This window comes from Sardina pilchardus, chromosome 10 (assembly GCF_963854185.1).
Source record: "Sardina pilchardus chromosome 10, fSarPil1.1, whole genome shotgun sequence".
Taxonomy (NCBI): Eukaryota; Metazoa; Chordata; class Actinopteri; order Clupeiformes; family Clupeidae; genus Sardina; species Sardina pilchardus.
In genome coordinates, this window is record NC_085003.1 from 8,461,933 (window position 1) to 8,477,723 (window position 15,791).

The 15,791-nt window shown below is 48.3% G+C and overlaps 1 protein-coding gene across 3 annotated transcripts in view; it reads right to left on the minus strand.

The window, feature by feature from the left end:
- LOC134094481 (peroxisome proliferator-activated receptor alpha-like) overlaps positions 1–15,791 on the minus strand; it is a 31,302-nt gene that overhangs the window by 2,017 nt on the left and 13,494 nt on the right. For 2 of the 3 annotated variants that reach the window (XM_062548009.1, XM_062548007.1), the window contains 4 exons: positions 11,139–11,384; positions 8,347–8,504; positions 5,270–5,408; positions 1,911–2,110 (listed from right to left, as the gene is read on the minus strand). In XM_062548009.1, coding sequence (XP_062403993.1) covers positions 1,911–2,110; positions 5,270–5,408; positions 8,347–8,504; positions 11,139–11,346 — 705 coding nt within the window. In that variant the 5' untranslated portion in view covers positions 11,347–11,384. Of the gene's footprint in view, positions 1–1,910; positions 2,111–5,269; positions 5,409–8,346; positions 8,505–11,138; positions 11,385–14,342; positions 14,492–15,791 lie in introns of those variants that run through there. The other variant, XM_062548008.1, reaches the window with a different exon arrangement.

The window sequence follows — 15,791 nt, forward strand, 5'->3', positions numbered from 1 at the left end:
ACCCTTTGTTGCCTATTCATGGGTCTCATCAGGTCCCTTTCTACAGGTGAATAAAATCATGCACCTTGATTATCATTCTAGACTGCATGGTGCTTGATTAATAAACCTGTGGAAACGGACCTGATGAAATCCATGAATAGCTGCACAATAGCTTTGGAAATGTATCATGTTGAAATGCATTTCATTTGAGCACGGTAGACACTCTCATTGTCTTACACTGACAATTTGACCCTTTCTATGAATGCCTGTGTTATAGCAAACAAATACATGTATGAGAATACATGAATCACATATGGCTAATTATGAAGATCTTGAACAGGGCAAGGCAGTGAGGTGATAGTGTGCGATGTTTACTGTGTGCAAACAAGACCAATGTAATCTAATCAGCAATGTGCTTTTAGCTGTGGGCCCATGACTTGCAGAAAACCTGACACTTTATTGAGCAAGTTGTGCAACTACACCGAATGCATAGTTATCTTAACACTTGCTATACTGCCACGCGAAATAGTGCTGCCGTTTTGTTCCACATGTGTCAATGAGATGGTACAGCGGCCAAAGCCGAGGGGCACAACACAAGTAGACTTTCTCACAGGCGTCATGGCTAGCACCTGCTGCTGTTTGTCTAGACAGGCGCAGAGTGACTCATTGTGACTAGGGAACAGAGGTATTATTCACAGATAAACAACAGCCAAGCTATAGGCTAACACTAGATAACTGAGATTCAACAGTCAGACTGGGAAATAATCAGAGCCGGGACTCTGTCAGTTCAGAGAGAGATTCATCTGCCTGCTAGCCTCTCCGCTGGTATAAAGTACGAATGAATGAGAGGTCTGTTTTCCCCTATGGGGGGAAAGGACTAATGTATGTCAAAAGGAAGAGGCTTCCCTGACTATCTGCCAAGGATTATTTATAGGTTACTCAGTAAGTACCACTGTAAGTCCACCCTGTTCATGTTACATAGTCTGAAGAGTAATCACTGGCTTTACAGAGTGAGTGCCTCTTGATGATAAAGTCTGTTTATGTGTTTAACCTCTCTTTAAGGTTAAACAATGGCTTACAAAGTTAGACTTAGATGGGGTCCAGAACTATATTGTAAGGTTAGAAGACCCAAGCGTTCAGACTCAGAGTAAGAACCATACAGTAATCTCTAGTATGGTTACAGTATTACGTCAGGCCCAGAATTGAAATGAATCGAATGGATTAATGTCATACTGTAAAGAAAGTGTGAATACAGCTGTCCAGCACATTACCAGAAATGTACAAATACCAGAACAGACACAGTCCGCTTGAAAACGGGGCTTCCCAACAGCTGTGCTGGACTCCAGGGAGCCGTGGCTAACCACTGGAAGTGAACAGTCAGAGACTGCAACAATCGCTCCAGTATTGCACACATAAGACGCTGTGGAGTCCAGTCAGCACTGACCCCTCCCCTTCGACCTCACATTCCGTCCACACCCCATAAAAGAATGGGCTGGACCTCGACACACCTCTCACATATGGCGCTCTGCGTGGTGACTAGAAGATAAGATTTCAAATGACTGACTGTAAATAATATAATGCGTCAACAGTGTACTGTCTTCAATAATGTCTGAATGTGAGATCATCACCATGGCAATGTGTGAGAACCGACTGTTGTGGGTGACTGATTGGAGGTTTGGGAGTATACAGTAGCTAACATACTCCTGTATTGGATATAGTACAAGTCAAGCCCTACTGGGTAAACAGGTTAAGATTACAACTATTCAAACCTATTCTTATGCCAACAGACGTGGGTTTCTCTAGCCATAACATGAAAACTCTCTCTCTCACAAACACACACACAAACACACACACACGCACACACACACGCACACACACACACACGCCGCGCTACATACATGCGCCCTTACAGCATCTCCACTTCCCCTTACCGGTGTGCTGGTCTTGCCCGTGAGAATGGTTCTTGCTTTGGACTTGTTCATGTTGAAGTTCTTCAGGTAGGCCTCGTAGATCTGCTTGGCCAGCGTCTTCTGGTCGGCTACCTGCGGGTCCTCCACGTCCCGATCCCCCGTCAGGATCTCCGCTTTCAGCTTCAGCTTCTCCGACTGGGGCATCCGGCCGAAACGGATAGCTGTCAGGAACAGTGCAGGTCAGCACAATGAGCACATCCCTCCCTCCCTAAAAGGCACCATTTACTGAAAGCTGCTGATTTGTTCTTCACTTGTAATGACTTCAACTTATAGCATCTATGTACAGATAGTCTGAGAAATGTCATGAATCCCCACCTCCCCCAATAACATACAAACATCAGGTATTTGACACATTCTCTCTTTCTCTCTCTCTCTCTCTCTTTCTCTCCCTCTCTCTCTCTCTCTCTCTGCTTTTTTTGGAGACTGGCTGAGCGGAGAAAAGGAAGTGTCGTGACCCTGCGTTGACCAGACAGATCACCAGACAGGCCGACGCAATCGACTCTATTTCAGCTGAGCCGTCGAGCGCCGAGGAAAGGGATGGCATGGGACACTGAGCTGGCAGAGTCAGCACCGCTGAGACCCTGGGATGTTCAAATCCCTCTTAAGCAAATCCCACTCGGGGAACTCCGGGAGGCATCGATTGGCCAGGCGCTGTTACAGCAGGGGCCTCGTCTGTTTGAACAGATTGCAGACACCCAGGGGGACAGGGTGAGTCAGATTACAAGTTGGAAGGGCCTTCAAAAGCGGACCCTCAATAGAGTCCCACTTCAAGGGAGCGGATGCAGGAACTGTAAGGATTCTGGACAACCGCGGTTAAGAATCCCCCCTTTCACGGGCCTCAGACATTAACTTGAAGCATTGCATGTCATGAAAGAGTTTCCAGTGCTTTAAGGAAAGTTTTAGTGTTCTGCTCAGAACACGCATGCTCTACTGTACTGACCCTGGATCAGAGGGAGAGTGAGGAGAGTGCTATAACTGACGAGCGACAGCAGGTTGCTCCCAGAGCGCGTTTCTCTTTTGCTGGCCAACCTCAGCATCCATACAGCACACACACACACACACACACACACACACACACACACACACACACACACACACACACACACACACACACACACACACACACACACACACACACACACACACACACACACACACACACACACACACACACACACACACACACACACATACTGAGCATAATACTAAGCAGGACAAACACTGATAAACACTGACCTAAATCTTTCCTTGTGTATAAACATGGACAGGACAGTATGCTGAAAGCCAAAGGGAACAACAGTTTTTACGACTGAGAGGCAAAGCAGGCTACGATTCGCCAGGCTCTGGAAGCTCCAACGCAAACCATACTCTTGACAGAAGATACGCTCAGGGGCTTTGGCATGCACGTTTCAAGGGTTTTGACTTCAGGAATATTAATCCTGTCACCAAGAAGGTGATCCTACATGGGTCTTACACACGGGGGAAAAAACCCTCCATACGGCACAGGTAATCGAGCCCCGTCTGCAGAATGTCATCCTCCACCCACACACGCCCCACCCCACCCCACTCCCTTCCGGTGGCACTCCAATAAGGCTGAGAGCGGCTCAAGCGCCTAAATATGCCAAGAGGAGACGCTCCCATCCAGCTCAGCCTAAGCACATCTCCTGAGCCAAATCTGAGAGGATGAGAGCCCTGAGCCCAGGCCCTCTGTGCAGGGTCAGTCCAGCGCTCGCCCCCCTCACCCTGCACCGTCTGCCAGAGCCCCGGGTCACAGCACACAAACAGCCGACAGGAGAGAGGAGTCGGAAAGGGAAGTCGCTAGAGAAAGGGAAGGGACACACACACACACACACACACACACACACACACACACTGAGAGTCTGCTTTCAGGAAATGCTGGCCTTCAGAAGAAGCATGGAGAACATGAGTAAATATGTCTGAAATGTGTGGAAGGGATGAGGACTATGGAAATCGTTTTGAGGTTCTTGTCAGGGAGATCGTCGGACTTGTTTGAGCAGCAGTAACTTCTGACAGTCTGAAGTCTCCAGGTTCGATTCCCGCCACTGAGAGTCTGTGTCGCTTTGGATGAACGTATCTGCTAAATATCAGTCAACTTTAACTCTAAATCGACATCTAACGGATTCATAGCTACTGAACGTGTGGTCAGCTTAACCGACCAGCTTGTCATCCTCCATGCCTGGTTCGGACTTCTGTTTATGCCTACTGACCTCTGTGAAGGACTGACACACTACCTGTAAAAGTATGGACAACAACAACAACAACACGCATCCACAGGATCAGTTAAAAACAAAGTCCACTCTCTTCTACCCTCCACGTGTGTGGAGACCCCCGTGCCACAGCCATGTAAACAGACGCAGCGCACATGACACTAGTCATTGACCTGGCCAGGCAGGGGCAGCATGCCACACGATGTGTTTACCCACAGAGGACACAGACACACACAGCCAAGTTTCCGACAGAAAGATGTTGACCACGACCCAGTCATGGATCGCCTCTGTGGGTTAAACCAACACACAGTGTAAGCAAATGCGGCAATCTACACATTGGCTCCGTCCACTGGCCTTCGGGTCGGACATTTCAAACGATGGCGTGATCTGACCAGCGCCCAACACCTGAGACCTTTACCCTGACACTCCGCGAAAACTAGAAAGGTAACGGCGTTATTAACCCCTCGTGGTCAACGGCTACAATCCCCTCACTCGATCGTCCCTGGCTGGACATTCTGACCTACAGTATTCTGAGTCTGCACATGCTTTTTCAAGTCACTTGCCTCGAGAGCTTTTCTAAGCAAACCGAGTGGTGAGAAAATTCCAAGTGTGGCTAAATCCCGCGCTTTGGATGAACATCAATTTGAGATTTAGGAATTAAACCTGACATGTCTGTAAGTTCCACCATGAGCTGGCTGGTATCGTTGGTACGGCCGGCACTGGAGCAAGCTGCAAAGGCTCCCGTCCGTGGCAGAGCGTGTAGCTGGTGATAAAGCACCACTCCCAGCCAGCCTACTCTCTGCTATACTCATGTTTCACGCAGGGCTCTTTCGCAATACCAATGCTGCAGGTGTCATTTACTCAAAAGACTGCGTTTGCCCCTCAGAGGTGCTGAAATACGATAGGGCACCATATAGCATCTGCACAGGACATGCTATTGAATGACAAATGCTCCTCTTCAGTTACCCAGGCCGTTGCAAGCAACCCTATAGTTAGTGTGTGTGTGTGTGTGTGTGTGTGTGTGTGTGTGTGTGTGTGTGTGTGTGTGTGTGTGTGTGTGTGTGCTGCGTGGTTGAATTGAACTGATCTTACCATTGTGGGACATGCCCACGGACAGGCACTTCTGGAAGCGGCAGTATTGGCACTTGTTTCGGTTCTTCTTTTGGATCTTGCAGTGCCGCTCACACTTCTCGTACTCCAGCTTGAGGCGAATGGTTCTCCTGAAGAAACCCTGTGGGGCGGCAGCGGGAAGAGCTCACGTGATTGGTCAGCTTCGGCTTCAACCCTACAGCTCCCTCGGGCATTCCATAGCGGAAGCCCTGAGTGAGCGTGTTTACTGTTTCATGGTATACTCACTGCATCTCAGCCTCCAGCCTTTTCAGAACGCCCCTGTGTTTGGGGTGCTCATATAAGCTGAGGCTGTTATTTGTGGTATTCGTGCCGTGACCAAAGATCAGTGGGTATTTAGTGAAAACATACCTCGCTGTTTGCATTGAGACTAAACCAGGCATAATGTAACCACTGTCTGCAAGCATGGTTTCACACCAAAAGGTACAACAAGACAACTAATAGCGTATAGCATGCGATGCGTTAATGTATGGTTGGTTATAAATGACCTATAATGCAAATACACAGCTCAATACTCTATATAACCTAGTCCATCATATGTGTCTATACCTCCTCGTCCAATATGCACCGCATAGCTAGCTGCTGTGTCTATAGAATCCATGAGGAGCTGTAAGCGGCAGTAAAGCGTATAGTGGAGGCTGTGAGCAGTAAGGGTGAGCTGATGTGTCCTGACATGTCCGTAGCTGTCAGAGGGAAGAGGAGAAAACAACCCCCCTCTACACTCTTGGCTCTCTCACTCGGCTCTTGCACACTGTAGACAGCCATTCCCAGCCAATGTCAAAGACGGGCAGTTTAGTGCGGGATAAACCGCGACTTCAACTTCCTTTAAATCAATAACGAGATGCTGGCGCAGGCATCCTGTGTCAGGTGACAAACGACACTGGGCGAGGAGCGGGGCTAGAGGGGGGGGGGGGTCTTGCGTTCGGAGACGACCCCTTTAACATCGGAGAGCGCGCCCCAGCGCCGCACACACAAGCAGGGAGCCCATCCAAGTCTGCTATCAATCCAGTTGTGCAAGTCTGGCGCAAAAGAACGGCGTGTCACCACCCGGAGCTGGCTGCCAGCTGTGTGGACAGGACGGGGGGCTGGCAGGCCAGAGCGGCGTTGCTTAAGAAGCTATTGGGCCACCACCCCGCGTCCCCTGACATTCCCCCCTGTGGGCCTGCAGGCCTGTGGACACAGCGCTGGGGCTGTGCGTGGAGGGTTCAAACCAGGGCATAAAAGCGTGTGTGTGTGTGTGTGTGTGTGTGTGTGTGTGTGTGTGTGTGTGTGTGTGTGTGTGTGTGTGTGTGTGTGTGTGTGTTGTGTTTTGTGTGTGTGTGTGTGTGTGTGTGTGTGTGTGTGTGTGTATGTGTGAGAGAGAGAAAGAGAGAGGGAGAGAGAGAGGGAGAGAGAGAGAGCAAGGGAGATACTTAGGGGTCTATTTGCAGCTGAGCGCCATGCTTCTGGCCGTGTCCACTGCTACAGGTCAGCGTGAGGACAGGGCAGGGTCATGCTCTGCCACTCAGGCCGCAGGACAGCTGGACCCGCGCGCACGTGTGGAAATGCATGTCTCTGTCTGCCTGTACTTCTCTTTGCCTTCCTGACATAGTTTCCATCAAGATCCATAATTCAAGAGGAAGAAGCAGCTGTAATGTGCTTTAAGGTGTGATGACCCACAATGTACGTGTGCTATTCAGCACGTATCTGGAAGACTTCAAGTCTCAATTTTCTGTGACTATTTCCCACTCCAATACCTGGCTACAAACTTTCAAGCAACTTACTTATTTGTCTAGTGAAAAATGGGGAAACAATTTATGACAAAACCAAGGTGCAAAAAAAAAACTCTCAGACTCAACTGACAATGACTGACAGCGGAAATGAACAAGACCTTTAGAGAAGTCTGAGAAACAGGCCTAACCCATTCCTAAATGTGAAGCTGGAATGCCTCCAGCCTGCTCTGCTGGTTGTTTTTGAAGGCCTCCGTCAGAGGAATGATGGAGCGATGAGTGTGGGGTCGTGACCTTTCCCTTCAGGCACAGCAGGGGCGGGGCCTTTTGAGAGTCGTCTCCACAGTCTGTGGAGTTCATCAGGTTTGCGTTCCGTGCAGCTCCTGCTGGCCTCTCGCTGTCCTGGCTTTGGACATCGAAAAAACAAAAGCTATCGCACAACGGCTCGGACTAGGCAGACAGTACGCCGTCCCTGCTCGGTGCTGGGTGAAAAAAAGGTCAGGAACAATCCAACCTGGCAACAAACGGCCGCCGTGGCAAAGCCGGCACCCATAACCACCTTAAAGTCGGATTCTTGTTAGTGACGCCAGGCTTCTTGGCAGAGAGGGAAAACAAAAAGCCTCAGAAAAGGTGCCGATGGAAAACAGGCAGCAAGTCCTGATTACACGGCCCTGTCCTACGAAGCAGCCTCTATCAACAGTAACTTACCACAGAGAGTGGAAGGACTGACTTTATCTCACTCGCAGGTAAAGGTTATATGGAGCAGTATGGAGGAGTAGTTCAAGTGTAATCAATCAAGAGTGTAAACAATGCTATGATTTCATCTCAGAAAATGGCTTTCAAATCAACGAAACCAACATCTCAAGCAGACTCCAGTGTGCACCAAAAGCTCTCAAGTGGAAGAACCCTCAACCAAGTGTTGAAGTATTAAAGTGGAGCAGTTATCCTCCCTAACCCTGCATACATTAAACGTCACAGATGCTGGACAAGGTCACTTCCATGGCCTAAACTAAGGTGTGATTATTTCCCCCCACGCCCATGTCAACTGCTGTTTTTTCCACATTATTTTATTGTGAACTAATGGTCCACTCATGTCATTAGATCAGGTGAACCGTAGGCCACGACATCCTTGTTGCCCAACTGAGTTTGGAAAACATCTTTCAAATCAACGAAACAAACCAAACTAACGGCTCAAGCAGACTCCAGTACACATCAAAAACTCTCGTGTCAAAGTACCCACAAACGGTCGGTCCATTCCAGAAGCATCTGTGACTACATCTCTGCTGTTCTGATTCATATGTGGGGGTATAGCTGCTGTTACGGTGTACTCACCTTGCAGCCCTCGCAGGCGTGGACGCCGTAGTGGTATCCCGAGGCGCGGTCGGCACACACGCGACACTCCAGGTTCAGCGAGGTCGAGGAGAACTCCTCTTGCCCGGGGACCGCTCCATACACACCTGAGGATGGACTGGACGCCGGCGTCAGGGCGTCTACAGAGAGAGAGGGCGAGAGACATAGAGAGAGACAGAGATGAAGAAGTATAGAGAGAGAGAGAAAAAAATAGTGAAAGAGAAAGAAAGACAAAACAGCAAGAAAGACACATTTTCATTTATGTGCACGGTATAGTAAACTATCACTCACAGAAAACAGCACCTGGGCCCTTTGCTTTTGAACAGACGGCTGATTAGCTGTTGTGACTGCCAAGTCTTGCCGTTGTCTGGCAGATGAGTAAGAGTGGAAATTCACTGATGGCAGAGGGAGGCTAACAGTCAGGCCTCTCTCCACTGAGCGCATGCACGCCTTGTGTTCCAGTCAAGCTCTATTAATACACTTTGCTAAACAACATACCGTATCCACCAACACGGCTCTTTATGGAATAACCAAACAGAAGCCTGGGCCGTTAATGGACCATCAATTGCAACTTGTATATCTGCATTTGAGATATGTTTTGTGTACATTTAGTTTTGGCATCTTCAAATTCGTTTAATGGCTGCCTGACTACAGGTTTGCGTTTCTATGTCCTTCTGGGTTGGACCAAAAGAGATTTCAAAATTGAGACACTGATGATGGGATAGGCCCGAAACGTTTATCGTGTTTTGTTTGTTATGGCCTGTAATGCTCTCTTGCCACTTTGAAAACAATTTTGCATAAATCTCAGCTCCGGAGTGCGGTCTCTACTTTTCCACTATCTGATTAGACCGAAAGAGACCAGATAGCATGCTATCAATCTTTTTTTCTTTTTTTTAAAAATCACATACAGTTATACTGTTGTTGGTGTTTGCATAGTGTTGCATGTCTTTTAGGAGTCACTAGATGTGATATCATCTATGTAGATCTACAAAGCCAGTAAGAAATGGTAAACAGTAAAATCATATTTCAACAGCTCACCCTCAAACCAGTGTACCAAATCTTTTCCTGGGAATCTATTCAGTGTGGCATATGCCATCCTACTGCAGAATAACACCTCAAAACCTTGACTTCTGTCTAAAGAATGAGACAGACATCAGAAAGGCAACACTTCTGTCATGTCCATTACTGTATTTTTTCTAAATGACTGAAAAAGAGAAAATGTTTCTCGGAAAAACATCTCAATCCAAATTTCCTCGAGGCACAAAAAAACAAGGTCAGACTGTCTGCTAGCATAACACAGATACCATCTGACTGAGGAATCCTCGCATCTTAGGACCTAAAGGGTCAGGGTCAATTGCTAACCCCCTAACAAGCTCACTAAGAACAATTAACAAGCAGAGGAAGACATATGTTTGGGGTTTTGAAAGAATCGTCAGAATGGACCAAAACATGTTTTGTGTGTTAGAACGTTCAACACTACACTACACTTGGACTCACTTATCCGGAACACTTTCATCAAGCTATTATGGGATTACTTTGATCATATAACAAAAACCTCTATGTATGTGGTTCAATGGGTCTTGATCCTAACTAATATACACATAGAATTCAAGAAATGCTTTGCTTTACTTTATTTGAGTTGAGTCTCAGTTGTCCAGTAAGCATAACTGTAGCTCCACAAACAATTCAAATCATACAGCTAATTGGCTACATTGCCACTTTTAACAGCAAACAGATGAGATAATGTACCCAAATGGACACCATTTGAACTCATGTGTCAAAGCTTCCAGCGCTTTCTGTTACTAGCTATGTCTTAACAAGTGTCAGAAGTGCTCTCATGTAAGACACAGCACACACAAGAAGCTCCAAAAGAATCATGTCTATTCAGTGTTATACATTTAGAACCATTTGAAACGTTTGTGACATACTGGCTGCCACATGGTGCAAAAGAAATGGCACAGCAGAGAGCCTGTGGTTTTCATGTTTTCTGTAGTTACAATGATCAACCTCATTATAGCGGTGAGTTCAACTTGGAGGAGCTTGAGAAAGTTTCACATGTTCTCTTTTCCTGAGAGTTCAAACAGACTCTTTGTCAACCTCAATCACAACACAGGAAGTTTGAACCTACATAAATCCTCTGTTCAGCCTTTATGAAGTGTGCTTGTGATTTACTTACAGACATTATGACAGTAAAACAGACAGATTATGGTAATGACATCTTATTATTAACTTATTATATGCATATTATAATAACTTATCATGACTTCATTAACAGAATGATTGTGGGTAATGATTGTGAGATGGTTTCTACTGCAGAATAGATTGCAGAATGGATGGATTTGTGTCTAGTCCTCTATGAGAGAGAGAGAGAAAGACAGGAAGAGATTGAGAAAGAGAGTGTGTGTGTGTGTGTGTTTGTGTGTGTGTGTGTATGAGTGTACTGTACGACGTGCAAGCCTGCGTGCGTGCGTGTGTGTGTGTGTGTGCGTGCATACTGTATGTGTGTGTGTGTGTGCTTGCTTTGGGCCAACTGCATGCGTGCGTGCGTGCGTGCGTGCGTGCATGCGTGCGTGCGTGCGTGCATGTATGAGTGTGCGTGCGTGTACGAGTGTACATGCATGCCTGCGTATGTGTGTGTGCTTGTGTGCTTGCTTTGGACCAACTGCATGCGTGCATGCGTGCGTGCGTGCATGTGTGTATTGAGTGTACATGCATGCCTGCGTATGTGTGTGTGCTTGTGTGCTTGCTTTGGCCCAGCTGCAGAAGGCACGTACCCAGCATGGTGGAGCTCTCAGAGCCGGAGCCCAGGCTGGAGGACTGGTACTCGGGCACGTCGAAGGAGCTGAGGGCGTCATCGTCAATGGACTGGGAGATGTCCTGCAGGTCCTCGATGCTGCCGATGAAGTCCCCACACAGTGGGCTGCCCAGCACCGACTCCTCCAGGGGAGAGGGGGGGCTGTAGTGGCTCTCCATGTCTACCATTATGGCGGACAGGGCCAGTGACTGACTCACTCATCAGACTACGAGAGAGAGCGAGAGAGAGAGAGAGAAAGAGAGAAAGAGAGAGAGAGACAAGAGAGATGGAGAGAGATAGTTGGAGATAAGTGTACACAGAAAACAAGAAAAAGCCTATGCAACAAAGACCAGGCTCAGCTGATTATTGGTACATCATAGAAAAAAAACACAATTCTGTCCCCAAACAACTTCTTGATTAATCGGCAATATCAGCAAAGTGGAACTGTTCCATCAAAGCTGTTTCCCATCACTGTAAGATAAACAGAAGGACGGCAGTCAGCAAAACTCCCACTGGAGCTGATAGAGGAAATGTTTAATCACGCTGAATTATTACTCCATTAAGACACGATAGCTGCAATCACACTTCAGTGACTGCCAGCACAATATTACGTGACCACTCCAAATGTATCGAGTTGCATGGAGGAGAATGCTCTGCCTTCACTTCACTAGTCCACAAGGCCTAGGCTTATTCATAGACCCCTCCCCGCGGCAGTTACAGACGAGCAAACACACACACACAAACACACATACGCACACACGCGCTCGGTGTGCGACACTGAGGTCCGCTAATTACTGTCATAATAGCCAGTGATCCTTGTGGTAATAACGTAACAGTGGGTCACAAGGACAGCGAAAACCTACAGCTCAGCACATAGCCTACGCCATCATGTCACAACACTGCACAGCATTCTACATACCAGAGCAAGTAACATGAGCCCCAGGCACCAGCCAGAAGGGGACGCAAAGCGACAACCCCCCCCCCCCCCCCCAACCCCCCCCCCCCATCGTCATCATCAACGGCCAAAACTGGGGCCAGCTGTAACCCTGCGCTCTTGACGGAAAGACTGCACTCTCTCTGGAAGGGAAAATCGTGGGAGTGTGCGGGGAGTTGACAGTGACACACCATGCTCGTTGATTATCATGTGCTTTTCAAATGATTCGCCGAAGCACCATTCTCTTCTGGCCGCTGGCTGATCAGTACTCCCATTAACAAGCATTCAAGCTGATGGAATGTCCAAAGTTAAATATTTATTCCACAAAGGACATGAATCATGAGCGTGATGCCGTAGCGGAGTGATGTGGACTCGGAGTTCTGAGGAACGCCCCTCAATCAGACTCTCCTGAAAGACGTGTCTGGAATGCAACGAGCGCCAAACCTTTTTTCCAATCGCTATTATCTTTTTTTTTTAAAAGCTCTTCTGCCCTAAACGCAAACAATCTCCACACGCAGAGCACAGGAGGCAAAATCTGTCTTCAGAAGCCAGTGACGAATACACAGGATGACCACTGAAAATTCCTGTAGAGAGCTGAGCTGTTGTATACCACAAAATAGAACACAGTGTGGAATATAATGTTGGCAAACATCTTTCTGGACAAGTGGACTGATTCTTGACATTATCAAACATTCCATCTCTATCTCTCTCTTTGTCCCTCTGTCTTTGCTCCTCAATGAAAAGTGCTTCTTTAATGGATGGGGAAGACAAGGAGAGAGAGAGAAAGGCTGTGCGTCTGACAGAATGATACAACGATAGACTGATAGAAGGATAGATAGATGTAGGCCTACAGATAGTGAGTGAGACGAGAGCGAGGGTATGTATGGGGCCTCCCGGAGAAACAGCCGGGCTTTGTCCTGCAGGGTCACTGCAGCTTGGTGGCGGGGGGGGGGGAGGCAGCATGCACTGACAAAAACATACAAACACACACACACACACACGCACGCACACACACACACACACACACGCATACATAGCAACACACACACCAGGACGCACAAGGTCACCCAGCAAGCCAGCGGAGCTCCTAGTAGGGGGAAGGGCTGAGTGGGGGCAGGGAGAGAACGCGCCGCATCGCGCCGTGCAGTGCGCACAGCCCACGATTAGACTGCCGGGATTAGACCACAGGCACAAGCTGCAATCCAGCACACGACCAAAGCCTCCTGCAGGCTGGCCGGCAGACACAGCAGACACAATGCAGAGCGGGGCTATCTGCCGCGAAAATCAGCAAACCACTCAGACGCCACCGCTGCTTAGAGATCACAATCTTTGAGTCTTTTTTTAACGACCAAAAGACGTCATTTGGCTTCTGCGCTGGCTGCCAGGGAAAGTGCTACAGAGTAGTTAGTTCCAAGGATCCCCCCAAGGAGAGTCTGTCCTCATTCGCGAGGGCGGCAGGGTGGGGGCGGGGAGGGAGGGAGGGGAGGGGGGGGGTGGTGGTCATTCATTCAGGCTCCGTGAGTCTCCACACACGGAGGACAACAGGGTTCTTGCATCAGCTCGTAAAGCAGTCAGCCGGCCCGGTGATGAACAGCCTCTTCTGGCCTGAGCCTAAACGTGACTTAAGAATGAAGAGGCCCCCCCTCCGGAGACCGATCAAAGAACCCCCACCCAAAACCCCCGGCAAAAAAAAAGCCCCACCGCCATGCCGACACGTCTCAGACACAACCGCGGCGTGACACTGCAGCGCAAACGCTGCTGCTGCCTCCCCTGCATACCAGCGGCAGGAACACCAACAGCCTAGTAACAAGAATAAACACACCGCGGCAGAGTGGCCCGACCGGCACACCACCTCACCTTCAGAAAGGAGCCGAGAGGCTTGTGCAATTCCTTACGTAAACACCGTCTGCTTTCTGCCATATTTAACATGACACGCTCACCAGGCCATATTTTCTTAAGCGCAGAACATGGATTCTACACAACAGCTTTGCAGAGCTGACAAGCACTGACTGACAGAGTGGTGACATGAGCAGAGCTACAGTACACTTGGCTCAAAAGCAATGCGTGAAGAATACCATATAATTAAACTTAATCTCCCTTGATCTCAGATTTCATCTGTAGGTACAACTCCTTTCTTTTTGGTGACTGCGGCTTACATGCTATTGGCTAGCACCTGTTAATTACAACACAGCTTTCTCGGAATCCCCAACAAGTGGGATCAAGTTAGGATCACTAGACTCATCACACTACCTGCAGTGACATTTCCAATCGCATTTGCACCTCCACACTAATGAGCGTGTCTCCGATCACTCCGTAAGCCCTTGGGAGTAGCGTCGCTCTGGCCGTCCAACGTGGTCCTCCTGGCCGGTGTGTCGATCGAGCCCAATCCCCCCCCCCTGCGGCGTGGTTCATTGAGTCTCTATGGCCTAGGGGAAGTGGGGGGGGCTCGGAGTCTGGGTTAATCTTTAACAGCTCTCTCACGGTGTGGTGGGGGGATGACTAAGGGCCCCAGTGGCTCCCAGACGAGTGGTCTGAGAGTTGGCCGTCCCCCACAGAGGAGGGGACAAGGTGGGCCGGCCGCACGACACAGCCCTTGCCTGCCTCAAGTTTCACCTGCCAGCTTTTCACAGCTGAAGCCCAAAAACACCTGTGGTGTGCACGCGCATGTGTGTGTGTGTGTGTGTGTGTGTGTGTGAGGTGCATCACACGCTATGCTCCGAAGGCAAACGAACACACCGAGAACCACACATAAACAAACACAATCACATTCTCAAAACAGGCACGGCAGGCCCACTAATCAAACACCGGCGCTACTCTTATCACAGCACTGCCACGGAGGCGACAGAGAACAAATCTGGCTCTTCAGCCTTCTTTATAACCACGGGTGCCACCCAATCCACAGGTTTACATCCCCAGCATGGGCTGGTGCAGCCTACCTGTCTTAGTTCTGTGTCCTGGTGCCTGGTTTAATGGCTAAATCTTCTAGCCTGCGCACAGAACAATCAAAATCTTCCGCTTTGTAGATTGCTTCACCTCCACTTGGAAACAAACAAAACCACAAGTCATGTTTTAAACTGACCACTTGATTTGATGAAGGTTTCAGAACTGATTGCTATTTTATTCAGCTGACTCACTGAACACGTACAGGACATTAGACATGCAGTGAATGTACAGTATTACGCAACAGGCACCCTGTGAGCTCCACTGTAGAGAGGACTTTAAATACTCCACAGGCTCAGGGTTGAGTGCTGATATCATATCACGACCACTACTTGCTATTGAAAGACAGCTCAGGTTCATGGACAGTGTCAACACACTGTATACCTTAAGAACACTGATGACTTGCACACTGTGGTGAAATTAGAATTTATATTTGAGCAGGCTGGGGCCCGGGTTCAATTCCCGCCCCGTGGTCCTTTCCGGATCCCACCCAAACTCTCTCTCTCTCTCCCACTCACTTCTTGTCTCTCTCTCTACTATCCTATCTGATTAAAGGCATAAAAGCCCCAAAAACTATACTTAAAAAACAAACAAAACATATATATATACAGTATATATATATATATATATACAGTATATATATATACAGAATATATCTGAGCAGTTAATCTGGATGAAAGACAGCCTGGAGGAGGACATTTACATCTCAGTGATGTATCTATGTGTCTTTGGGATTCATGAATATTGAATATCCACACA